This window comes from Netta rufina (assembly GCF_964035555.1).
Source record: "Netta rufina genome assembly, chromosome: 2".
Lineage (NCBI taxonomy): Eukaryota > Metazoa > Chordata > Aves > Anseriformes > Anatidae > Netta > Netta rufina.
Window position 1 is genome coordinate 158,239,742 of NC_140124.1, and position 20,286 is coordinate 158,260,027.

The 20,286-nt window shown below is 58.5% G+C and overlaps 2 protein-coding genes across 4 annotated transcripts in view; both read left to right on the forward strand.

Annotated features, from left to right (window-relative positions):
* ARHGAP39 (Rho GTPase activating protein 39) overlaps positions 1-12,424 on the forward strand; it is an 83,411-nt gene extending 70,987 nt beyond the window's left edge. For 2 of the 3 annotated variants that reach the window (XM_084282568.1, XM_084282569.1), the window contains 8 exons: positions 2,895-4,299; positions 5,317-5,878; positions 7,378-7,470; positions 9,099-9,172; positions 9,703-9,902; positions 10,015-10,106; positions 10,191-10,360; positions 10,500-12,424. In XM_084282568.1, coding sequence (XP_084138694.1) covers positions 2,895-4,299; positions 5,317-5,878; positions 7,378-7,470; positions 9,099-9,172; positions 9,703-9,902; positions 10,015-10,106; positions 10,191-10,360; positions 10,500-10,694 — 2,791 coding nt within the window. In that variant the 3' untranslated portion in view covers positions 10,695-12,424. The remainder of the gene's footprint in view (positions 1-2,894; positions 4,300-5,316; positions 5,879-7,377; positions 7,471-9,098; positions 9,173-9,702; positions 9,903-10,014; positions 10,107-10,190; positions 10,361-10,499) is intronic. The other variant, XM_084282570.1, reaches the window with a different exon arrangement.
* A 3,812-nt stretch (positions 12,425-16,236) lies between these two features.
* Positions 16,237-18,611, forward strand: LOC311206821 (UPF0598 protein C8orf82). Its single transcript, XM_084282577.1, has 3 exons — positions 16,237-16,364; positions 17,171-17,219; positions 18,058-18,611. The coding sequence occupies exons 1-3, from the start codon at positions 16,260-16,262 to the stop codon at positions 18,594-18,596; spliced, it is 693 nt and encodes a 230-aa protein (XP_084138703.1). The 5' UTR covers positions 16,237-16,259; the 3' UTR covers positions 18,597-18,611.
* The last annotated feature ends 1,675 nt before the right edge of the window (positions 18,612-20,286 follow it).

The window sequence follows — 20,286 nt, forward strand, 5'->3', positions numbered from 1 at the left end:
GCAGCAGTATTTTAGGCAGGGAACGAAGCCCCGGGAGACCTCGGGCACCCTTGGAGCGAGCCCTGCAGTCGGCAGATGGGCTGGAGGCTGGGCCAAAGCCGAGCGCGGGCGGCGAGATGAGCCCCGTCCCCGCCTGTCCCCGGCCCCCGACCGCTGCTGACACCCCTCCGGTGCCGTTCCTGCTGCTTCTTCCCCGTCGCAGGGATGCACCACGCCGTGCCAGGCAAAGCTGAGCGCCGAGGCGAGAGCGAAAGCCACGTGCACAGCAGGGGAGGCGAGGAGGAGGAGGAGGAGGAGGACGCGGAGAGGCCGGGGGGCTCGGAAACGCACGGCAGAGGAGGCGAAACGCCGTTTGCGCTCCCCCGAGGTTTGCAGAGGAGCCCGGTGCTCTCGCATTTTGGGGCAAAATGCACCGATGCAGCCCCTCGCCGGACGGTGGGTGCTGGCCTCACCGGGTCTGAAGCACCCTGGGATGGCAGCCCTGCCGAAATGCCCGCGCCCGGTGCAGGGAGCCGAGTCGCCGCCCTTCCAAACGCCGTCGGCAGCGAGCGGGGATGTGAGATCTCCATCAGGATCTGAGCTCCGGGGTATTTGTAAGTGTAGCTCTTGTGTCTGCACGTCCTTGGGCACGGCAGATAAGGAGCAACGAAGTCTTGGGGGGGGTCGCATTGGAAAGATCTCCAAAGGGAACGACCCCGTGCGGGGACGGCGAGGACGGTTCTGCTTGGGTTCACCCTCCTCTGAGTGAGAGCACCGCCACGCACGAACCACGTGGGAAGCTGATTTATGTGAATTAGTGCAACTTAAGGGCTTTTTTTTCCCTCCGAGAGGTGAAAAGGCATTTAATTCTTGAGCTAAATTACTGGCCCAGGCTGAGTAACACCAGCACGAGCAGAGGCAGCGCGAAGAGATGCGCGTGTCGGGGTCGGTCTTGCTTTTGGGTGTTGCAGGACAGAAATGGCAGCAGTTTTGGTGCAACGCCCGGTGCTGCTGGCAGCATTTGGGGCAACGCCACCGGTGCCAGTGGCTGCAGGGGAGGATAGGGAAGATGGGGAAGGTCGGTGGCGCTGCTACAGCAGCCCCGCTGCGGTCCGTGCTGGTGTTCCCTGGCTCAGCGCTGATTTGACGTCGCTGCCGACTGATTTCACATAAATTGGTTTTTCTGGTAGAATTTAGAGGATTTTGGGGGGCATTTCGCAATGGGGTTGTGCATGGGGTTGTAAGCGCAGCCGTGCTGGTGCCATAATTCCAGGGAAGAGGAGCGAAGGGGAACCAGGACGAGCAGAAACACTCGCGGAGCCGACGGGTGGCCCCGGCCGCGGGCATCGGTTTGGGCACAATTCGTGGAGCCAAGCCATGCCTGCGAGCACCAAAAACAGGCACTTTTTCTAGCAAAACCCTGCGAGGAGCCGGGCACGGCCCCATGCTGGCCTCTCCTCGCCATCAGGATCATTTCCACTTATCGCCGTCACCGAGCCGCTCGTGGGCACGGCGGCTGCAGCGATTTAGCCGCAAAAAAAAAAGCTAAAAAAAGCAAAAAGCCCTTTTCCGAGCAGTCCTTTTACAGGCAGAAAATTAAATTTAGCCCGTGGTGATGCTTTCTAGTGCTCAGCAATAACCCCGGATGGCACGGTGGAGCTCTGGGGTTATTGCTTGCTGTTCCTGCTCTGATTTACAGCTCTGCCTCGGCTGGGGGACGTGAGGCACCGCGCCGCGGTCTGCTCGGTGGGGTTTTTATTCCTACCCGCTGCTGCTGAAATAGGGGTGAAATAGGGGTGGGGGCTGAAAATGTGGGAAATGGGAGAGGCTTTTCACTCTCTGGTTGCGGTGCCTGTGGGATGGAGGCGGGTTGGATGTATGGGGGCAGTTTTGGAGGCTCCCCTCTGCACAGAGCACCCCGGGGGACCTGTCCCTGTCCGGGGATGGTCCCTGCACCTTGGTGGCACCTCTGGTGCTGCTGGGGATGGCTCAGATCTGACCAAAAAAAGACATCAGATCTGCCCCAAAAGCAGGTTTCTCCATCGTGAGCTTCCTTTTTAGCAGAGCTTTCAACCCCAAAGGCACCAGGACGCACAGTGGTGATGCTGGGGGTGAGGAACCAAGTAGGGTTCCGTCCCGTTCCCAACTTGATGTGGTGTAACTGGGGGGCTCCCGAAAGCCCCGGCTGGCACCAGGCTCTCCGAGACCCTCAACCGGGCCCCCATCTGCGCTGGCTGCAATCCAGCTTGAAGGCTGCAGCTGAAAAGCTGCGGAAACGCCGTGCAGATGAAAGCAGTCAAGAAGTTTTCAGCACGAGCATCGCGTGCAGGGTGCTGGTCTTGCTCTAGGAGCCCAGCGGGGCACGGCACCCATCTAAAACACCCCCAAAATTGCCCCAGCTGCTCTGGTGCTGCCAGGAGGTGCCCCCCGTGGTTTCAGAGCATGAGGAAGCCGGTGGCACGCGCAGGGGTTCATTCACGCACTCGGTGCTCCCCGTTATAAAAACCCTGAGTTTGGGTGTCGTGGTCCTTCCCGGAGCTTCTTCGTGCTGTGCCCTACGCCGTTTGTTGGTTTTTTTCAGAGTTTCAGTGGAAAACTTCAGGAGGGGGGCGAGGCTGGGGTTTTTGTTGGCGGGGAGGGCGCACGGAAGGCAACGGGGCTGGGTGGGGACGGAGGGGACAATGCCCAAGCAGGGGGCTGGAGGAGAAGGAGGGGGACACCGGGAAACCAAGGAGGGGGCCGGGTGGAGGAGGTGGGATGGGGATGCGAGGAGGGGACGTCCAACCGTGGTGTGCACGGCTCTGGGACGTGGAGCTGCGCGCCATGCCCTGGGCTGCCCAAGATGTTTGGGCTGCCCCCCACCACCACAGGCACCCTCCTCGCCCCCTGACCGCTGTGTTTGCCCCCCCCCGCAGGACGTCCTCCCTGCGATGGAACGCCGGCACCAAGGAGCGGATGCTGATCAAGGTGACCGACCGCGAGCCCAGCTTCCTCATGCACCAGGGCAACGGCTACGCGCCCGACGGCCAGCCGGGCACCCGCTCGCGCCGCCCCTCGGGGGGCCAGCAGTCCCCCAACCTGCAGACCTTCGCCCAGGAGGCCGACAACTCCGTCTTCTTCCCGGAGAGGAAGCCCTCGCCCTTCTTGAAGAGGGCTGAGCACGTGGGCAGCTGCTCGCCGCTGCTGGGCCGGGGCGACTCCTTCTGCTCCCCGCTGCAGACGCAGCACCGCAAGCACTCGAGCGAGTCGCAGCCCTCCTCGCCCCGCTACGCCTACGAGCCGCCGCTCTACGAGGAGCCCCCCATGGAGTACCAGGCGCCCATCTACGACGAGCCCCCCGTGGACATGCAGTACGAAGCCAGCGGCAGCTACAAGGCCGGCTCGCCCCAGAAGTCGCCCATCCGCAAGCCTCACCCCTTCCTCCAGTCGCCCAAGCAGGGCTCCAACTCGCCCTACCAGCAGCTGGTGCTCACCAAGCAGAAGTGTCCCGACAGGTTCATGAGCCTGGAGTACAGCCCCGCGGGCAAGGAGTACGTCCGGCAGCTGGTCTACGTCGAGCAGTCGGGCTCCAGCCCCAAAATGAAGACGGGGCTGCGCCACAAGTACTCGCCCAACCCCATCGGCGGCTCCTACTCGCTGCAGCACAGCCCCTGCCTGCTCCGCGACCAGCGCCTGGACGTCAAATCGGGCGACTACAGCAGCATGGAAGGACCCGATTTCTGCCCCGGGCAGCCGGCGGGCCAGGCGGCCCCGGGCGAGGACTCTATGTCGTGGTCCAGCCAGCAGGACACCATGTCCTCCACCGGCTACTCGCCCTCCACCAGGAAAAGGAAAAGCCGCAAGCCCTCGCTGCCCCACGAGCCCAACGCCTCCTCCACGGACGGCTCGGGGGACCGGGAGGCCCTCGGCGAGCAGCCGGCGGCGGGCGAGGATCGTGCCGTGCCGGCGCGCTCGCAGATGAACCGGACGGAGAGCAAGGCGGCGGAGGCGGAGGCGGCGCGGGGCTTCCCCGAGCCCTTCCTGGCGCAGGCACGCCTGGCGTGGGAGGCTCAGCAGGCTCACTACCACATGAAGCAGAGGAGCAGCTGGGATTCCCAAAAGGACGGCTCGGGCTACGAGAGCGACGGCGCGTTGCCCTTGCCCATGCCGGGCCCGGTGGTGCGAGCCTTCAGCGAGGACGAGGCGCTGGCCCAGCAGGACAACAAGCACTGGAAGAGGAACACCTTCGAGAAGCTGGGCTTCCCCCAGATCCTGCTGGAGAAGAGCGTCTCCGTGCAGACCAACCTGGCATCCCCCGAGCCCTACCTGCACCCATCTCAGGTAACGACCCGGGGGCGTCCCTGGTGGTTTTGGGGGCGTCCCTGGTGTTTTGGGGGCATCCCCGGTGGTTTGGGGGTGTCCCCACACGTCCCACAGACCCTCCGTCCTTTGGGTGCTGCTGCAGCCTTGGCAGGCCAACCATGCCTGGCATCCCCACCACGCTGACGGTTAAATAAAGCTCATTTTCGTTGTAAAGCAGGTTTAAACCCCATATTCCACCTCAGATCCAGCAGGACATGCCCGCAGGTGACACCACAGCCCCGGCAGCTCGAGCTCTGCGCCGTGCTGTGGCTTCAGGAGCTGCTTCTCCTCCAACAGCTCCCGTGCCAGAAACCAGGGTTTGGCCGGCGATTTCTTCGGGGCCGTAGCAGCTGAGATGAGGCAGAACCCAGGGTAGTTTAAGTAAAAAAAAATTAAGTAAGTAAATTGCCCTTCTTAATTAGAACATTAGAACAGGAGTACCCGTAGCAGGACCTGCCAGGGGGTCACGGCCAACTGCTGTTGGTGCTCAGCCCCTCAGGCTCTGGCTTTCCCCCCAGCTGTGCTAATTAAGGCCGGGGCTAATTGGATTCAATTGTATATAGGGAAGAAATTGTTCACGCTGAGGGCGGTGAGATGCTGGGGCAGGTTGCTGGTGCCCCAGATCCTGGGTCAGCACTGGTACCAGTAGCAGGAGGACCCAAACCAGCACCAGGTCCTCACCAGGTGGGTGCTGTGCGAGGCTAAATCCCAGGCACCCACATCCTTCTCCACATGGGATCCAAGGGAAGAAAACCCTTTTTGCCGATGCCTTTTAGGGTCCCACTTGCTCCTGTTGTCCACGAGGACGTGTCTGGCTCCCAAAGTCACTTGTCCCCAGCCTGCTGCTGGTGTCCACCAGCCTCTTCCCGGGCTTGGGGACACCAGAAAACCGTGTGTGAAGGTGGCTCTGTGGATATGGGGCTGGCCACCATCGTCTGCCGTCCACGGTGGGTCGGGGCGCACCGCTAATAACCCTGTCCGGCCGTTCTCTCCCAGTCAGAAGACCTCGGCGCCTGCGCCCAGTTCGAGAGCAGCAGGCAGACCAGGAACATGATGCCCAGCGCCAGCTGCGTCTTCCCCACCTTCAACCTGCGGAAGCCCTCCTCGGAGACGGACATTGAGAACTGGGCCTCCAAGCACTTCAACAAGCACACGCAGGGGCTCTTCCGCAGGAAGGTGTCCATCGCCAACATGCTGGCCTGGAGCAGCGAGTCCATCAAGAAGCCCATGATCATGACCAACGACCGCAACGTCAAGAAGGAGGCGTGCGAGATATTTAAACTGATTCAGATGTACATGGGGGACCGGCGGGCCAAGACGGACCAACTCAACGTGGCCTTGGAGATCGCCACCAAGGGCTGGAGCATGCAGGGCCTGCGAGACGAGCTCTACATCCAGCTGTGCCGGCAGACCACCGAGAACTTCCGATACGAGAGCCTGGCCCGGGGCTGGGAGCTCATGGCCATTTGTTTGGCCTTCTTCCCCCCCACCCCCAAATTCCATTCCTATCTAGAAGGATATATTTACAGGCACATGGATCCGGTGAACGACACCAAAGGTAAGAGGCAAACCGGTGCCGTTGGCCGATGGCGCACCCCATTCCTTGGGTCTGTTTTTTTTTTTCCTCTCCCCGTCGCATTCACGCACGTCGTGTCCTTGATGAAACGTGGGTGAGAAACTCGGCGATAGCACGCCAGGAGGTGCAGTGGTTGCGGGGCTGGCCTTAGCACCAACCCTCTCCTCTGGGCGCACAGCAACCCAGCACGAGGCCCGGCACGAAGCGAGCTTGGACACCTCCGCTCACGGCGCGGGCTCGGCCGCCCCCGAGGTGCTGGGTGGGCATGAGCCAGGGGGGTCCCGTCAATTTGTGTGGCCCCCATGCTCTGGTTTCACGTTCCCTCTCTGTGAATCAGAGCTCCGTGGGTTCTGGGATGGCCGCATCCTGAAGTCCATTCTGAAGTCCAACTCCTTGTAAGCAGGGACGTGGGGGAGCTCCCCCGGAGCCTCCTCCTCTCCAGGCCGAGCAGCCCCAGCTCTCGGGGTCTCTCCTCGTGGAAGGGCGGCTCCAGGCCCTGCCACCCCTCAAGGGCCCTGCACTGGGCTCTCCCCAGTGTGCCCAGTGCTCTCCAATATATACCCAGGGCTTGATTCTACTGGGGCTCAGCGCTCACCCCATTTTCGATCCACCTCACTGCCTGGTCATCGAACCCATACTTCACCCTCTCTATAAAAACCTGAACTGAAAAAGTTCAGGTTGACATCCAGACACCCCAGACAGATGACATCCACCACATCCACCTCCACGACGAGCCCCTTGGGGCTCTACACGGGGACAAAATCCCCCGTTGGGGCACGGCGAGGGGCCCGCGGCCACCACCAGCACCCGCAGCAGAGGCACCAAGCTCACTTCGCCCCGCGCCACGCGCTGGCTTTGCTGTGCCACCCAGCGGAGACGCTGCCCGTGCCCGCACCACGCGTCGGCCTCACGCCACCCCGCTCAGCCACGGCACTACCGAACGCGCCCTCGGCCCACCGGGGTGCTCACCGGAGCCCGTGGGAGCGGGCAGGTTTGAAAGGCCCCTGCCCGTCCAGCCATTTTGTTGTTTTGTTCCATTTTTATTCACTTTGTGTTGTTTCATTGTTATTTTGTTTCCTTTTTTGTTGGTTTTTTTTTAGGTTTTATTTCATATTTTTTTAATTTTCAATTTTCCTCCACGTTTTGTATTTATGTTTTTATATTTATTTTTATATTTATTTTTATATTATATTTTTATATTTTTATTTTATTTCATTTTGTTTGATTTTTATTTATTCTTGTTTGGTTTTAATCGTTTTTCATATTATTTTGTTTTTACATTCGAATATTTTATATTTTTTATTTTGACTTATTGCATTTATTTTTATTTGCTTTTTTCTATTTTTTTTAATTTTACTTTTTTATATTTCATTCCATTTTATTTTTCATTCCATTTTATATTTCATTCCGTTTTATATTTCATTTCGTTTTATTTTATTTTGTTCCATTCTGTTGTCTTCATCGCTTTGTTTGTTTCCCAGTGACACAGCACATTAAAGAGGTCCTGGAAAGGAACAGTAAGAAGAAATCCAAATTGAGAAAGAAACCCAAGCCCTATATCGAAGAGCATGATGGTAGGGGTCGTGTCACCGCTCGCTTGGGGCCCCCCTCTCTCGGCCCTCGTAGCAAAGCTGCTGCTTTTCGGCTTTCACCCCCCCACTCCCCAGCTCCCCCTGGGCTCTGCTCGCTGCGTAGGTGCTTGGAGGGGCTGCGCTGCACGGGGAGTGGGGAGGAAGGGGCTCAGGGACCCCCCCGAGTGGCCGGGAGTCCCGAGTCTGCTCTTTGATGGTTGGACTTGATGGTCAACTGATGATCTGCGTTGACGGTTGGACTTGATCATCAACTGATGATCTTCATTGGTGGTTGGACTTCATGACCGATTGATGATCTTCATTGACAGTTGGACTTGATCAATTGGTTATCTTCATTGACAGTTGGACATGATGATCAATTGGTGATCTTCACCAATGGTTGGACTTGATGACCAATTGATGATCTCAGTTGATGGGTGGACTTGAAGATCGATTTGTGATCTTCATTGATGGTAGGATTTGATGATCAGTTGGTGATCTTCACCGATGGTTGGACTTGATGACCAATTGATGATCTCAGTTGATGTTTGGACTTGAAGATCGATTTGTGATCTTCATTGACAATTGGACTTGATCAGTTGGTGATCTTCATTGACAGTTGGACTTGATCAATTGGTTATCTTCGTTGATGGTAGGACTTGATGATCAGCTGATGATCTTCACCGGTGGTTGGACTTGATAACCAATTGATGATCTCAGTTGATGGTTGGACTTGATGATCAATTGGTGATCTTCATTGATGGTTGGACTTGATGACCTTGGTCATCAAGTCCCCAGTGGGCATAGGTGTCACCATGCGATGGCTTGTGCCGGCATCACCACATCTTGGTGCCATCATAGCTGGCGTCAGGACAGGGGGACCCCCTGGTCCCCACACTTGGGGGGCTCCAGAAAACCCCAGAGAAACCCATGGCTGCCTTTGGCAGTGGCATCCAGGGATGGAGGCAAACGATGACCTCAGGTTGGGTTTAATCACGACATTTTTGGGGGTGTCAGGATGGTGGAGGGGTAGCAATGCCAACGAGGAGCTGACCACAGGATCTTCTGAAGGATGACTTTGTTCTCTGCTTTGTACAAATATAAAAATAAAAAATACGTAAAGTAATAAATATATAAAATAAGAATAATAAAAAATAAATTCAAAATATTTTTTTAAAAAGGGATTTTGCCCAGAGGAGGAAGCAGAAGGAGGCAGCACATTGCTTCCCCCGTCCTCATCCATGTGGATACCCAATTAAATCCCCAGGGGCTGGTTTAGAAGGATCCAGTTTGTTTTGCTCTTGGATCAGGGAAAGTTTGGGGCCACGCGTGCATCCCCACGTGCATCTGGACCCGAAGCCATGCTCAAGCAGGGTCACTGGTGGTGGTGGGGGCTGGTCAGATCCTGCTCTTCGGGGCCACGACGAAACCAAAGCTTCTGTCCTGGACACAGAGCTGCCAGGATGTCCCCAGAGTGGGGCCGTCCCCTCCCACTGCTCCGTGTCCACCTTGAAAGGACCCCCCCCAGGTGATGGGGACGGAGATGGAGCCACCACCCCCGGTGATGCCACAGTGGTGGCCCCCGGTGGCTCCCCGACGTCCTCGTGACGGCGCTCTGCTCTCTCTTGCAGGGGTGGCCATCAGCACCTATGCCAAGTACTGCTACAACAAGCTGCAGAAGGCAGCCCTGACCGGAGCCAAGAAGGTACCACCGGGCCCCGCGGACGTGTTCCTGCCCGCGGTGGGGACAGGGGCAAGCGGCACCAGAGACAGGGCAGGGCGGTGCCACGGGTCCCCAAAAATCCGTGGGGGGAAGGTGTGGGATGGGCACGTCACCGTGAAGTGAGCACGGCCACGATCCAGGGCTCAGAGCAGAGTGGTTTCAGGAGCAAAGTGGCTCCTTCGGTCCTCGGCACTGCCTAGAGGGGAGGCACGGGGCCAGATCCAGCTTTTGGGGGGTCCCCGCGTTGGGAGGGCTGGAGGAGGTGGTGTTCCTGCTCTTCTGCATCCCACCGTGCACACATCCTCGCTGCATCGTGTCATGCGGATATCTGCTGCGTCCATCCCTTCTGCATCCCACCACGCTCAGGGTTCAAGGTCTGCAGGTTCCTCCCAAATCAGACTCAAAGGTCCACCCGGTGGGACTGGCACAGCGCAGGACCCCCCCCCCCCCCCCGTGCCCATCTCGTGTCCCCAGGGACAACGACCACAGGGCGGCTGCTCTGTCTCCCGCAGGGCCTAAAGAAGCCGAACATCGAGGAGATCCGCCACGCCAAGAACGCCGTCTTCAACCCCTCCATGTTCGGGAGCTCCCTGCAGGACATCATCGCCATGCAGAAGGAGCGCTACCCCGACCGGCAGCTGCCCTGGGTGCAAACGCGCCTCTCCGAGGAGGTGCTGGCGCTCAACGGGGACCAGACCGAGGGCATCTTCAGGTACGGCCCCGTGTCGCGCGCGGTGGGGGTCGTCACCACCCCACGGGTGCCCTTCTCCTCCCTCGGGGGTGAGGAGCAGCCCCCAAGCTTCTCCTTGCTCCAACCCACACAGGGTCCCCGGGGACATCGATGAGGTCAACGCGCTCAAGCTGCAGGTGGACCAGTGGAAGATCCCCACGGGCTTGGAGGACCCCCACGTTCCCGGTAGGGGCCAGGCGGGCGCGTGGGGGGGCGTGGGGTGGGGGCAGAGCTGCAGCCCCATATCTCACGGCTGCCCTCGTCCCGCAGCGTCCCTGCTGAAGCTGTGGTACCGGGAGCTGGAGGAGCCGCTGATCCCCCACGAGTTCTACGAGCAGTGCATCACCCACTACGAGAACCCCGAGGCAGCCATCGCTGTCGTCCACTCTCTGCCCAGGATCAACAAAATGGTGCTGTGCTACCTCATCCGCTTCCTACAGGTAAGAAGGACGGGGTCCCACCACTCCCACGGGCCCCGCTGATGGTTTTTAGGGTGGTGGCGCGTGGTTTTGGGCTCCCCCCTTGGTTCTTCACTCCCATCTCATCCAAGGAGCTCACCCCCGTGCTCCTCTTCCCCAGGTGTTCGTGCAGCCGGCCAACGTGGCCGTCACCAAGATGGACGTCAATAACCTGGCCATGGTGATGGCCCCCAACTGCCTGCGCTGCCAGTCGGACGACCCGCGGATCATCTTCGAGAACACCCGCAAGGAGATGTCCTTCATCCGGGTGCTCATCCAGCACCTCGACACCAGCTTCATGGAGGGCGTCCTATAGCAGCACGCGGGGCGAAGCCACCACCCGATCCCACCGCCACCCCGTCCACCCCGACCCGACGTGGCCGAGGAGCACGAGCCGGGTCCCCTGCTCGCTCCCGATGCTCCGGCCACCTCACTCACTGCCCACCTCCCCGCTGGACAATTTGGGGGGTCCTGGACTCGCAGCGCCCACCCAGGAGCGCCCCAGGGTGGCGTGGCTGTCGCGGGTGGTGTGGGTGGCCGTGGGCGTGGGTGCAGGTGGCAGTGGGGACCGGGGGACGGCGCTGGGGACGAGCGGGTCCCGGTTCAGCAATAACCTGTGTCCGTGGGGTCTGGCACGGCCACCGCTGTGGACCAGGTGACAGCAGAGTGGGGCGGGAGACACGACGCAGATATCTAGGTGGCACTTTGGGGACAGGAGGAACAAACGTCCCATGGACACGTGCCACGTCCCTGCGGGTGCTGGGGGCCCCCGGGTGGCTCAGCCCCCTGCCGTTGCCCACCCGGGGGTGCTGGGGGAGCTGGGCAGGCTGGTCTTGTCCCGTCCTGGTGCCCGTCCCTCGGAGCAGCGCTGGGGAGCACAACCCATCAGCACCACCAGGTCCTGAGGGACCCATCTCCGTACCACCAGGTCCTGAAGGACCAATCTCACCACTACCAGGCTCTGAAGGACCCATCTCACCATAAATGAGTGCCACCAGGTCTTGAAGGACCCATCTCACCATACATCACCACCACTAGGTCCTGAGGGACCCATCTCATCACCACCAGGCTCTGAAGGACCCATCTCACCACCACCAGGTCCCAAGGGACCCATCTCATCATCACCAAGTCCTGAGGGACCCATCTCACCATACATCAGTGCCACCAGGTCTTGAAGGAACCATCTCACCACCACCAGGCCCTGAAGGACCCATCTCACCACCCATCACCACCACTAGGTCCTGTGGGACCCATCTTACCACCACCAGGCTCTGAAGGACCCATCTCATCACAACCAGGCTCTGAAGGACCCATCTCACCATACGTCAGTGCCACCAGGTCTTGAAGGATCCATCTCACCATCACCGGGCTTTGAAGGACCCATCTCATCACCACCAGGTCCCGAGGGACCCATCTCACCACTACCAGCTCCCAAGGGACCCATCTCATCATCACCAGGTCTTGAAGGACCCATGTCACCACCACGAGGCTCTGAAGGACCCATCTCACCATACATCACCACCACTAGGTCCTGAGGGACCCATCTTACCACCACCAGGCTCTGAAGGACCCGTCTCACTACCACCAGGTCCTGAGGGACCCATCTCACCACTACCAGGTCCCAAGGGATCCATCTCACCACCACCCAGCCCTGAAGACCCCATCTCACCACCCTTCAGCACCGCCTGGTCCCAAAGGACCCATCTCAGCACCCAACCACGTCCCCTTGGCCCTGCTGGATCCATCACCGTACCCATCACCTACACTCGTCCCCAGAGGACCCATCTTGGCCCCAGACATCTTTTTGGCCCTGCCTAACCCATCATCTCCTCCTGGTCCTGAGGGGAAGAGGTGTGAGGAGCCATGAGGTGCCTTGGTTTGTTGAACCCAGAGCAGACCAAGGGGAGGCCTCATGGTGGCCTGCAGCTCCCTCACGAGAGGCTCTGCTCTCTGGGGACAGCAACAGGACCCGAGGGGACAGCACGGAGCTGGGACAGGGGAGGGTCAGGCTGGGGGTTAGGGAAAGGGTCTGCACCCAGAGGTGGTGGGGAACTGGGACGGGTTCCCCAGGGACGTGGTCACGGCACCGAGCCTGAAGGTCAAGGAGCGTTTGGCCATGGTCTGGTTTTTGGGTGCTTCTGCGTGGAGCCAGGAGTTGGACTCGATGTGGGGATCTCCTCCTGGTCCTTCTGGAACCATCTTGGCACCCACGATCTTCTCCTGGTCCTTATGGACCCATCTTGGCACCCAAAATCTCCTCCTGGTCCTTCCAGGCCCATCTCAGCACCCATCAGCTCCTCCTGGTCCTTCTGGAACCTTCTGGAACCATCTTGGCACCCACGATCTCCTCCTGGTCCTTCTGGAACCATCTTGGCACCCACAACCTCCTCCTGGTCCTTCTGGAACCTTCTGGAACCATCTTGGCACCCATCAACTCCTCCTGGTCCTTACGGACCCATCTTGGACCCCCCCACCTCCTGGTCCTTCTGGACCCATCTCAACACCCATCAGCTCCTCCTGGTCCCACCAAACCCCCCCCCAGTGCCCACCACCTCCTCCCAGTTCCCCCCCCCTCAAGGCCACCACCGCCTGTCCCCGAGGACCCCCCAACGCGTGTCCCCCCCCCCAGGGCCACCACGGCGTCGCCAGCGAGCAAGTGCCTTCTGCTCCATCCGGCGACCACCTTTTTTTTTTGGGGGGGGGGACACAACACATATTTCGGGGGGGCCCCCAGGCCAGTCAGAGTGTATAGAGCTATAAAGAGAGATATTACATAGAAACGTTTGCTAACGAGATAGTTTTAATTGCAGATGCTATTTTATCGCCGCCACCTGCCCTCCCCCTCCTCCTCCTCCTCGCCCCGGGGGCCACCGCGTTGTCCCCAAATGGGGACACAGCGGGGGGGGGGGGGGGGTCGGTGGCGGGGACCCCCCCTCCCTCCCCGGCTCGGACAGAAGTTGTACAGAGATTTTTTGTAAGCGGCCGCGGTCCCCCGGGTTCGGGCACCCGGATTTCGGTCTCGTTGTTGTAAACTCTTTAATTTTATTTTATTTCGGTTTATTTTATTTTATTTTACTTATTTTATTATTTTATTTTATTTTATTTTATTTCACTTATTTTATTTTATTTGTTGAGTTTTTTTCCCCCCCTGGATTTTATATATTGATTTTCTCTTTCTTTTTTTTCCCCCCCTTTTTTTCTCCCTTTTTTTTCCCCCTTTTTTCCCCTTTTTTCCCCTTTTTTTCCCTTTTTCCCCCTTTTTTCCCTTTTTTTCCCCCCTTATTTTCCCTTTTTTCCCTTTTTTTCCCTTTTTTTTTCTTTTTTTTTCCTTTTTTTTCTTTTTTTTCCCTTTTTTTCCCTTTTTTTTTCCCCCTTTTTATTTTTTTCTTTTCAGCGCTGCGTTTTTAATTTATTACGGTGAAAACACTTAAAAAAATAAACAAAAAACAAAAAAAAAGAAAGAAAAAAGCGGGAAAAAAAAAAAAAAAAAACGAGAGGAACAAAACCCAAACCACTCCCAGCCCCGAGAGGGGGGGGGGGCTGCGGGCGCGGAGGGGAGCGGTGGGGGACGAGCGGGGGGCCCCCCCCCAGCAGATTTGGGGTGTCCCCCCCCCCCCGCGCCGCTCGTTACCCGAGGAACTCTGTAATTACGCCGCATGGACATGTAGAGGCGACTCCATGTTGTGTGAATAAAGCTACGTATGGACACGGCCTCTCCTCTGCCCCGTTCACTCTGGAGCGGATCGACGGCCCCACATGGGAACGGGGCGCCCCGGAGCCTCTGTGGGGCCTCCTGGTGACCCTATAGGGCTGCCATATAGGGCTGGGTGCCCCCGGGGGTGTGTAGGGCCGCGTACAGCCCTATAGAGGGGGGTGGAAGATGGGCCCGGGCCATATGGTCCCTATAGGGTGTGTACAGGTGTATGCGGTGTCATCCCCTCCGACCCCACGGGATGTATGGGGTGCATATAGGAGTGTCGGGGGGGGACGGGGAGGGTGTGGGTGTATATAGGGGCACGGGGGGGGGTATGTGGGGGATTTGGGGGGCTCAGGGTGTGTGCGTGGGTGTCTATAGGAGTCACCGGGGGGGTGTGGGTGAATATAAGGGTCACTTTGGGGGTAGAGGGGGGAGTATGGGTGTCCATAGGGTGCATGGGGGTGTATGGGTGTCTGTAGGGCACATGGGGCTGTGTCAGTGTATATAGGGAGCATAGGGGTGTGTATAGTGTCTATAGGGGTCATGGGGCGTGTGTTTGGGTGGCTGTAGGGGACATAGTGGGGATGTGCACGTATCTATAGTGCCCAGGGGTTGTATGGGCATCTATAGGGGCACATAGAGGAGGTACATGTGTCTATAGGGGTGCCCAGGGGGTGCATGGGTGCCTATAGGGGCATGTAGGGGATATACATGTATATATAGGGGTGCCAAGGGGCGTATGGGTATCTATAGGGGGCATGTAGGGGATCTGTATGTGTCTATAGGGGGTCTATGGCTGCCTATAGGGGCACGCAGGGGGTGTGTGGGTACCCATAAGGGTGTCCAGCAGGTGCATGGGTATCTATAGGAGCATGTAGGGGATATACGCAAATCTATAGAGGCACCCAGGGGGTGTATGGGTACCTATAGGGGGCACACAGGGCATGCACACGTATCTATAGGTGTGCCCAGCAGACATATGAGTGCCTATAGGGGCATGTAGGGGATATATGTGTATATATAGGGGTGCCAATGGGTGTATGGGTGCCTATAGGGGATATACATGTATATATAGGGCTGTCAAGGGCTGTATGGATGTCTATAGGGGCATGTAGGGGATGTGTCTGTGTCTATAGGGGGTCTACGGCTGCCTATAGGGGTACGTAGGGGGTGTGTGGGTACCCATAGGGGTGCCCAAGGACTTCCTAGCTGACTGTGGGGCTCCTTGACCCCACACTGTCCCTATAGGGTCCCCATAGGGTCCATATAGGGTCCCTATGGGGTCCCTTTGGGTCCCTACAGGGTCCCTATAGGATCCCTTTGAGTCCCTTTGGCTCCCTATAGGGTCCCTATAGGATCCCTTTGGGTCCCTATGGGCTCCCTATGGGGTCCCTATAGGGTCCTTATGGGGTCCCTATAGGGTCTTTATAGGATCACTTTGGGATTCCTATAGGGTCTCTATAGGATCCCTTTGGGTCCCTTTGGGGTCCCTATAGGGTCCCTTTGGGTCCTTTTGGCTCCCTGTAGGATCCCTTTGGGTCCCTATAGGGTCCCTATAGGGTCCTTTTGGCTCCCTATAGGATCTCTATTGGGTCCCTTTGGGTCCCTTTGAGTCCCTTTGGGTCCCTATGGAGTCCCTATGGGGTCCCTTTGGGTCCCTATAGGGTCCTTATGGGATCCCTACAGGGTCCCTATAGGATCCCTTTAGGTCCCTTTGTGTCCCTTCAGGTCCCCATAGGGTCCCTTTGAGTTCCTTTGGGTCCCTATAGGATCCCTTTGGCTCCCTATAGGGTCCCTTCGGGTCCCTATAGGGTCCTATAGGATCCCTTTGGGTCCCTATGGGGTCCCTTTGGATCCCTTTGGGTCCCTATAGGGTCTCTACAGGGTCCCTATGGGTCTATATTGGGTCCTTATGGGTCCATATAGGGTCCCTATAGGATCCCTTTGTGTCCCTTTGTGTCCCTTTGTGTCCCTTTGGGTCCCTATAGGGTCCCTATAGGGTCCCTACACCCCCCATTCCCCGGCCCCCCCCCTCCCCGGCCCACAGTTTCCCCCCGGAGCCCCATTTCCGGTGCGCCACCCGGAAGCTGGCAGAGGAAAGGAGCCGGAAGAGCAGAAGCCGGGAGGGGAGGGGAGCACTTCCGCTTCCGGTTGTCCGCCGCCATAACGGGTCCGGGCGGCGCCATGAGGCCGGGGCTGCTGCGGGCCGCGGCCTGCGGGTACCGCCAGGGGCAGAGCCCCGCGCCCGGCACCAGGGAGTATTTCTACTACATCGACCACCGCGGGCAGGTTTGGGGCAAAACCGGGCGATTTGGGGAGTTTGGGGGGTGGGGGGGCTAGGGGGAGTTGGGGGGAACGGGGGCAATAGGGGGAGTGGGGTGGGGGGGGGCACCAGGGAGTATTTCTACTCCATCGACCACCGGGGGCAGGTTTGGGGCAAAACAGGGCGATTTTGGGAGTTTTGGGGGGTGGGGGGGTTGGGGGGGGTAAGGGGAGAACGGGGGGAGTTGGGGGGGAATAGGGGGAGTTGGGGGGGGGGCACCAGGGAGTATTTCTACTCCATCGACCACCGAGGGCAGGTTTGGGGCAAACCGGGGCGATTTTGGGGAGTTTTGGGGGGTGGGGGGAGTTGGGGGAGTTGGGGGGGGAACGGGGGGAATTGGGGGGGAACGGGGGGAGTTGGGGGGGTTGGGGGGGGCACCAGGGAGTATTTCTACTCCATCGACCACCAAGGGCAGGTTTGGGGCAAAACCGGGCGATTTTGGGAGTTTGGGGGGTGGGGGGGGTTGGGGGGGGAAAGGGGGGAATAGGGGGAGTTGGGGGAAAAGGGGGGAAATGGGGGCGTTGGGGGGAGTGAGGGAAATGGGGGGGGAATGGGGAAAATGGGGGGACTAAGAGGAAATTGGGGAGAAATGGGGGGAAATGGGGGAATTGGGGGGGTCAGGGGGAATTGAAGGGAAAGGGGGGGGCGTTGGGGGAACCGGGGGAACTGGGGGGAACCCAAAGGGCCTGGGGGGGGGCACTGGGGGACCCGACAGCCCCGGGGGGGGCTGAGCGGGTCCCGGGCACCCATGGGTGCCGTGGCGGTGCCGCAGCTCTTCCTGGACGACGCCAAGGTGAAAAACTTCATCACCTGCTTCAAAGGTGGGCGCGGGGGGGCGGGGCTAACGGCTAATTAACGAGCCCTGACGCTAACGGGGTCGGTTGGCTGCTGATTAACGAGCCCTGACACTACTGGCGGTAGTTAATCGCTAATTAACGCACCCTGACGCTAATACTGTTGGTCAATCGTTAATTAACGCACCCCTGACGCTAACGCCATTGGTTAATTGCTAATTAATGCACCCCTGATGCTGATACCATTGGTTAATCGCTAATTAATGCACCCCTGACGCTAACGCCATTGGTTAATTGCTAATTAACACACCCCTGATGCTAACACCATTGGTCAATCGTTAATTAACGCACCCCTGAAACTAACGCCATTGGTTAATCACTAATTAATACACCCCTGACGCTAACGCCATTGGTCAATCACTAATTAATGCACCCTTACACTAACGCCATTGGTTAATCGCTAATTAATGCACCCCTAATGCTGATACCATTGGTTAATCACTAATTAATGCACCCCTGACACTAAAGCCATTGGTTAATCGCTAATTAACGGACCCTGATGCTAACACCATTGGTTAACTGCTAATTAACGCACCCCTGATGCTAACGCCATTGGTTAACCGCTCATTAACAAGCCCCAAACGCTAACACCATTGGTTAATTGCTAATTAACGCCCCCTGACGTTAACCCCATTGGTTAACCACTACGTAACGCACCCTGCCACTAACGCCATTGGTTCATCCCTAATTAACGCACCCCAACGCCAACACCGTGGGTTACATCCCTACTAAACCCCCCCCCCGACCCTCACCCCGTCGCTTAATTAGCTAATTAACCACCTCTACCGCTAACGACTGCCCGCAGACGAGCGCTTCCTCACCTTCTTCTTCGAGCGCCTGCGCCCCAACCGCAGCGGGCGCTACGAGGCCGCCTTCCCCTACCTCTCGCCCTGCGGCCGCGAGCGCAACTACGTCCGCTGCGAGGACCGGCCCGTGGTCTTCACCCGCCTGCTGCCCCCCGGCACCACCGGTACCACCAGTACCACCAGTAGCACCACCGGTAGCACCGCCGCGCCCCAAATGCTCTCCTACTGCGGCGGCGGCGAGCGGTTGGCCGTGCCCTTCGAGCCGCCGCGCTTGGCCCTGCGGCCCGAAAACGGGCGGCTCTACCACCCGGCCCCCGCCCGCGCCGGCGGCGTGGGGTTGGTGAGCTCGGCGCTGGCCGACGAGTGGAGCCAGGCCTTCGAGTACGGCGCGGGGGCCGGGCGGCCCCCCACCCATTTCACCTGGCGGGGGGCGCGCTACGAGCTCAGCCACGAGCTGCTGGCGCTGCTGCGCGGTGATGGTGGGGGGCCAGCGGGGCGCGGGGAGGCCGATGGGGTTGGGGGTGTGGGGAGGGGGTGATGGGGACCCCCCCCCGTGTCCCCCGTGTCCCCCCCCCCCCCCCGGTGTGTGAATAAGGAGTTGAAGCAGCGTGAGGGCTCGGTGTGGTTGTGGCCGCGGCGTCGCCTCCCGTGGGGTCCCCGTGTCCCCATGGTGGCAAGGAGGGGACCGAGGAGGGGGGAGGGGGGGGAAATGAGGATGTGGGGGGGTTAGGGGAAGGTTTGGGGTGTACCCCCCCCGCAGGTTTTGGGGTGTCTGCTGCAGGTTTGCGGTTCCCTAAAAAATTTGGGGTGTCCCCTCACCGGTTTGGGGTGTTTTCCTTACGTTTGGGGTGTCCCAAACAAATTTGGGGTGTCCCCTCTCCGTTTTGGGGTGTTTTCCTTACGTTTGGGGTGTCCCAAACAAATTTGGGGTGTCCCCTCACCAGTTTGGGGTGTTTTCCTTACATTTGGGGTGTCCCAAACAAATTTGGGGTGTCCCCTCACCGGTTTGGGGTGTTTTCCGTACATTTGGGGTGTCCCAAACAAATTTGGGGTGTCCCCTCTCCGTTTTGGGGTGTTTTCCTTACGTTTGGGGTGTCCCAAACAAATTTGGGGTGTCCCATCACCAGTTTGGGGTGTTTTCCTTACATTTTGGGGTGTCCCGACCAAATTTGGGGTGTCCCCTCACCGGTTTGGGGTGTTTTCCTTACATTTGGGGTGTCCCAAACAAATTTGGGGTGTCCCCTCACCGTTTTGGGGTGTTTTCCTTACGTTTGGGGTGTCCTGACCAAATTTGGGGTGTCCCTTCACCGTTTTGGGGTGTTTTCCTTACATTTGGGGTGTCCTGTCCAAATTTGGGGTGTCCCCTCACTGGTTTGGGGTGTTTTCCTTACATTTGGGGTGTCCTGACCAAATTTGGGGTGTCCCCTCACCAATTTGGGGCGTTTTCCTTACATTTGGGGTGTCCCCTCACTGGTTTGGGGTGTTTTCCTTACGTTTGGGGTGTCCCAAACAAATTTGGGGTGTCCCCTCACTGGTTTGGGGTGTTTTCCTTACATTTGGGGTGTCCCGTCCAAATTTGGGGTGTCCCCTCACTGGTTTGGGGTGTTTTCCTTACGTTTGGGGTGTCCCGACCAAATTTGAGGTGGCCCATCACCAGCTTGGGGTGTTTTCCTTACGTTTGGGGTGTCCCAACCAAATTTGGGGTGTCCCATCACCAGTTTGGGGTGTTTTCCGTACATTTGGGGTGTCCTGACCAAATTTGGGGTGTCCCCTCACTGGTTTGGGGTGTCCCAAACAAATTTGGGGTGTCCCCTCACCGGTTTGGGGTGTTTTCCTTACATTTGGGATGTCCCAGACAAATTGGGGGTGTCCCCTCACCAGTTTGGGGTGTTTTCCCTATATTTTGGGGTGTCCCAACCAAATTTGGGGTGTCCCCTCACCGTTTTGGGGTGTTTTCCTTACATTCGGGGTGTCCCCTCACCGATTTGGGGTGTTTTCCTTACGTTTGGGGTGTCCCGTCCAAATTTGGGGTGTCCCCTCACCGGTTTGGGGTGTTTTCCTTACGTTTGGGGTGTCCCGACCAAATTTGGGGTGTCATCTCACTGGTTTGGGGTGTTTTCCTTACATTTGGGGTGTCCCAAACAAATTTGGGGTGCCCCCCCTCCAGGTTTGGGGTGTCTGTACCAGGTTTGGGGTGTCAACCCCCAGATTTGGGGTGTCCCCCACCA

Coding starts and splice junctions, on each gene's coding strand:
- LOC311206821 (XM_084282577.1), top strand. CDS start 16,260: ATGAGGCCGGGGCTGCTGCGGGCCGCGGCCTGCGGGTACCGCCAGGGG. Junction 16,365..17,170: donor ACATCGACCACCGCGGGCAG/GTTTGGGGCAAA, acceptor GCGGTGCCGCAG/CTCTTCCTGGACGACGCCAA. Junction 17,220..18,057: donor CTTCATCACCTGCTTCAAAG/GTGGGCGCGGGG, acceptor GACTGCCCGCAG/ACGAGCGCTTCCTCACCTTC.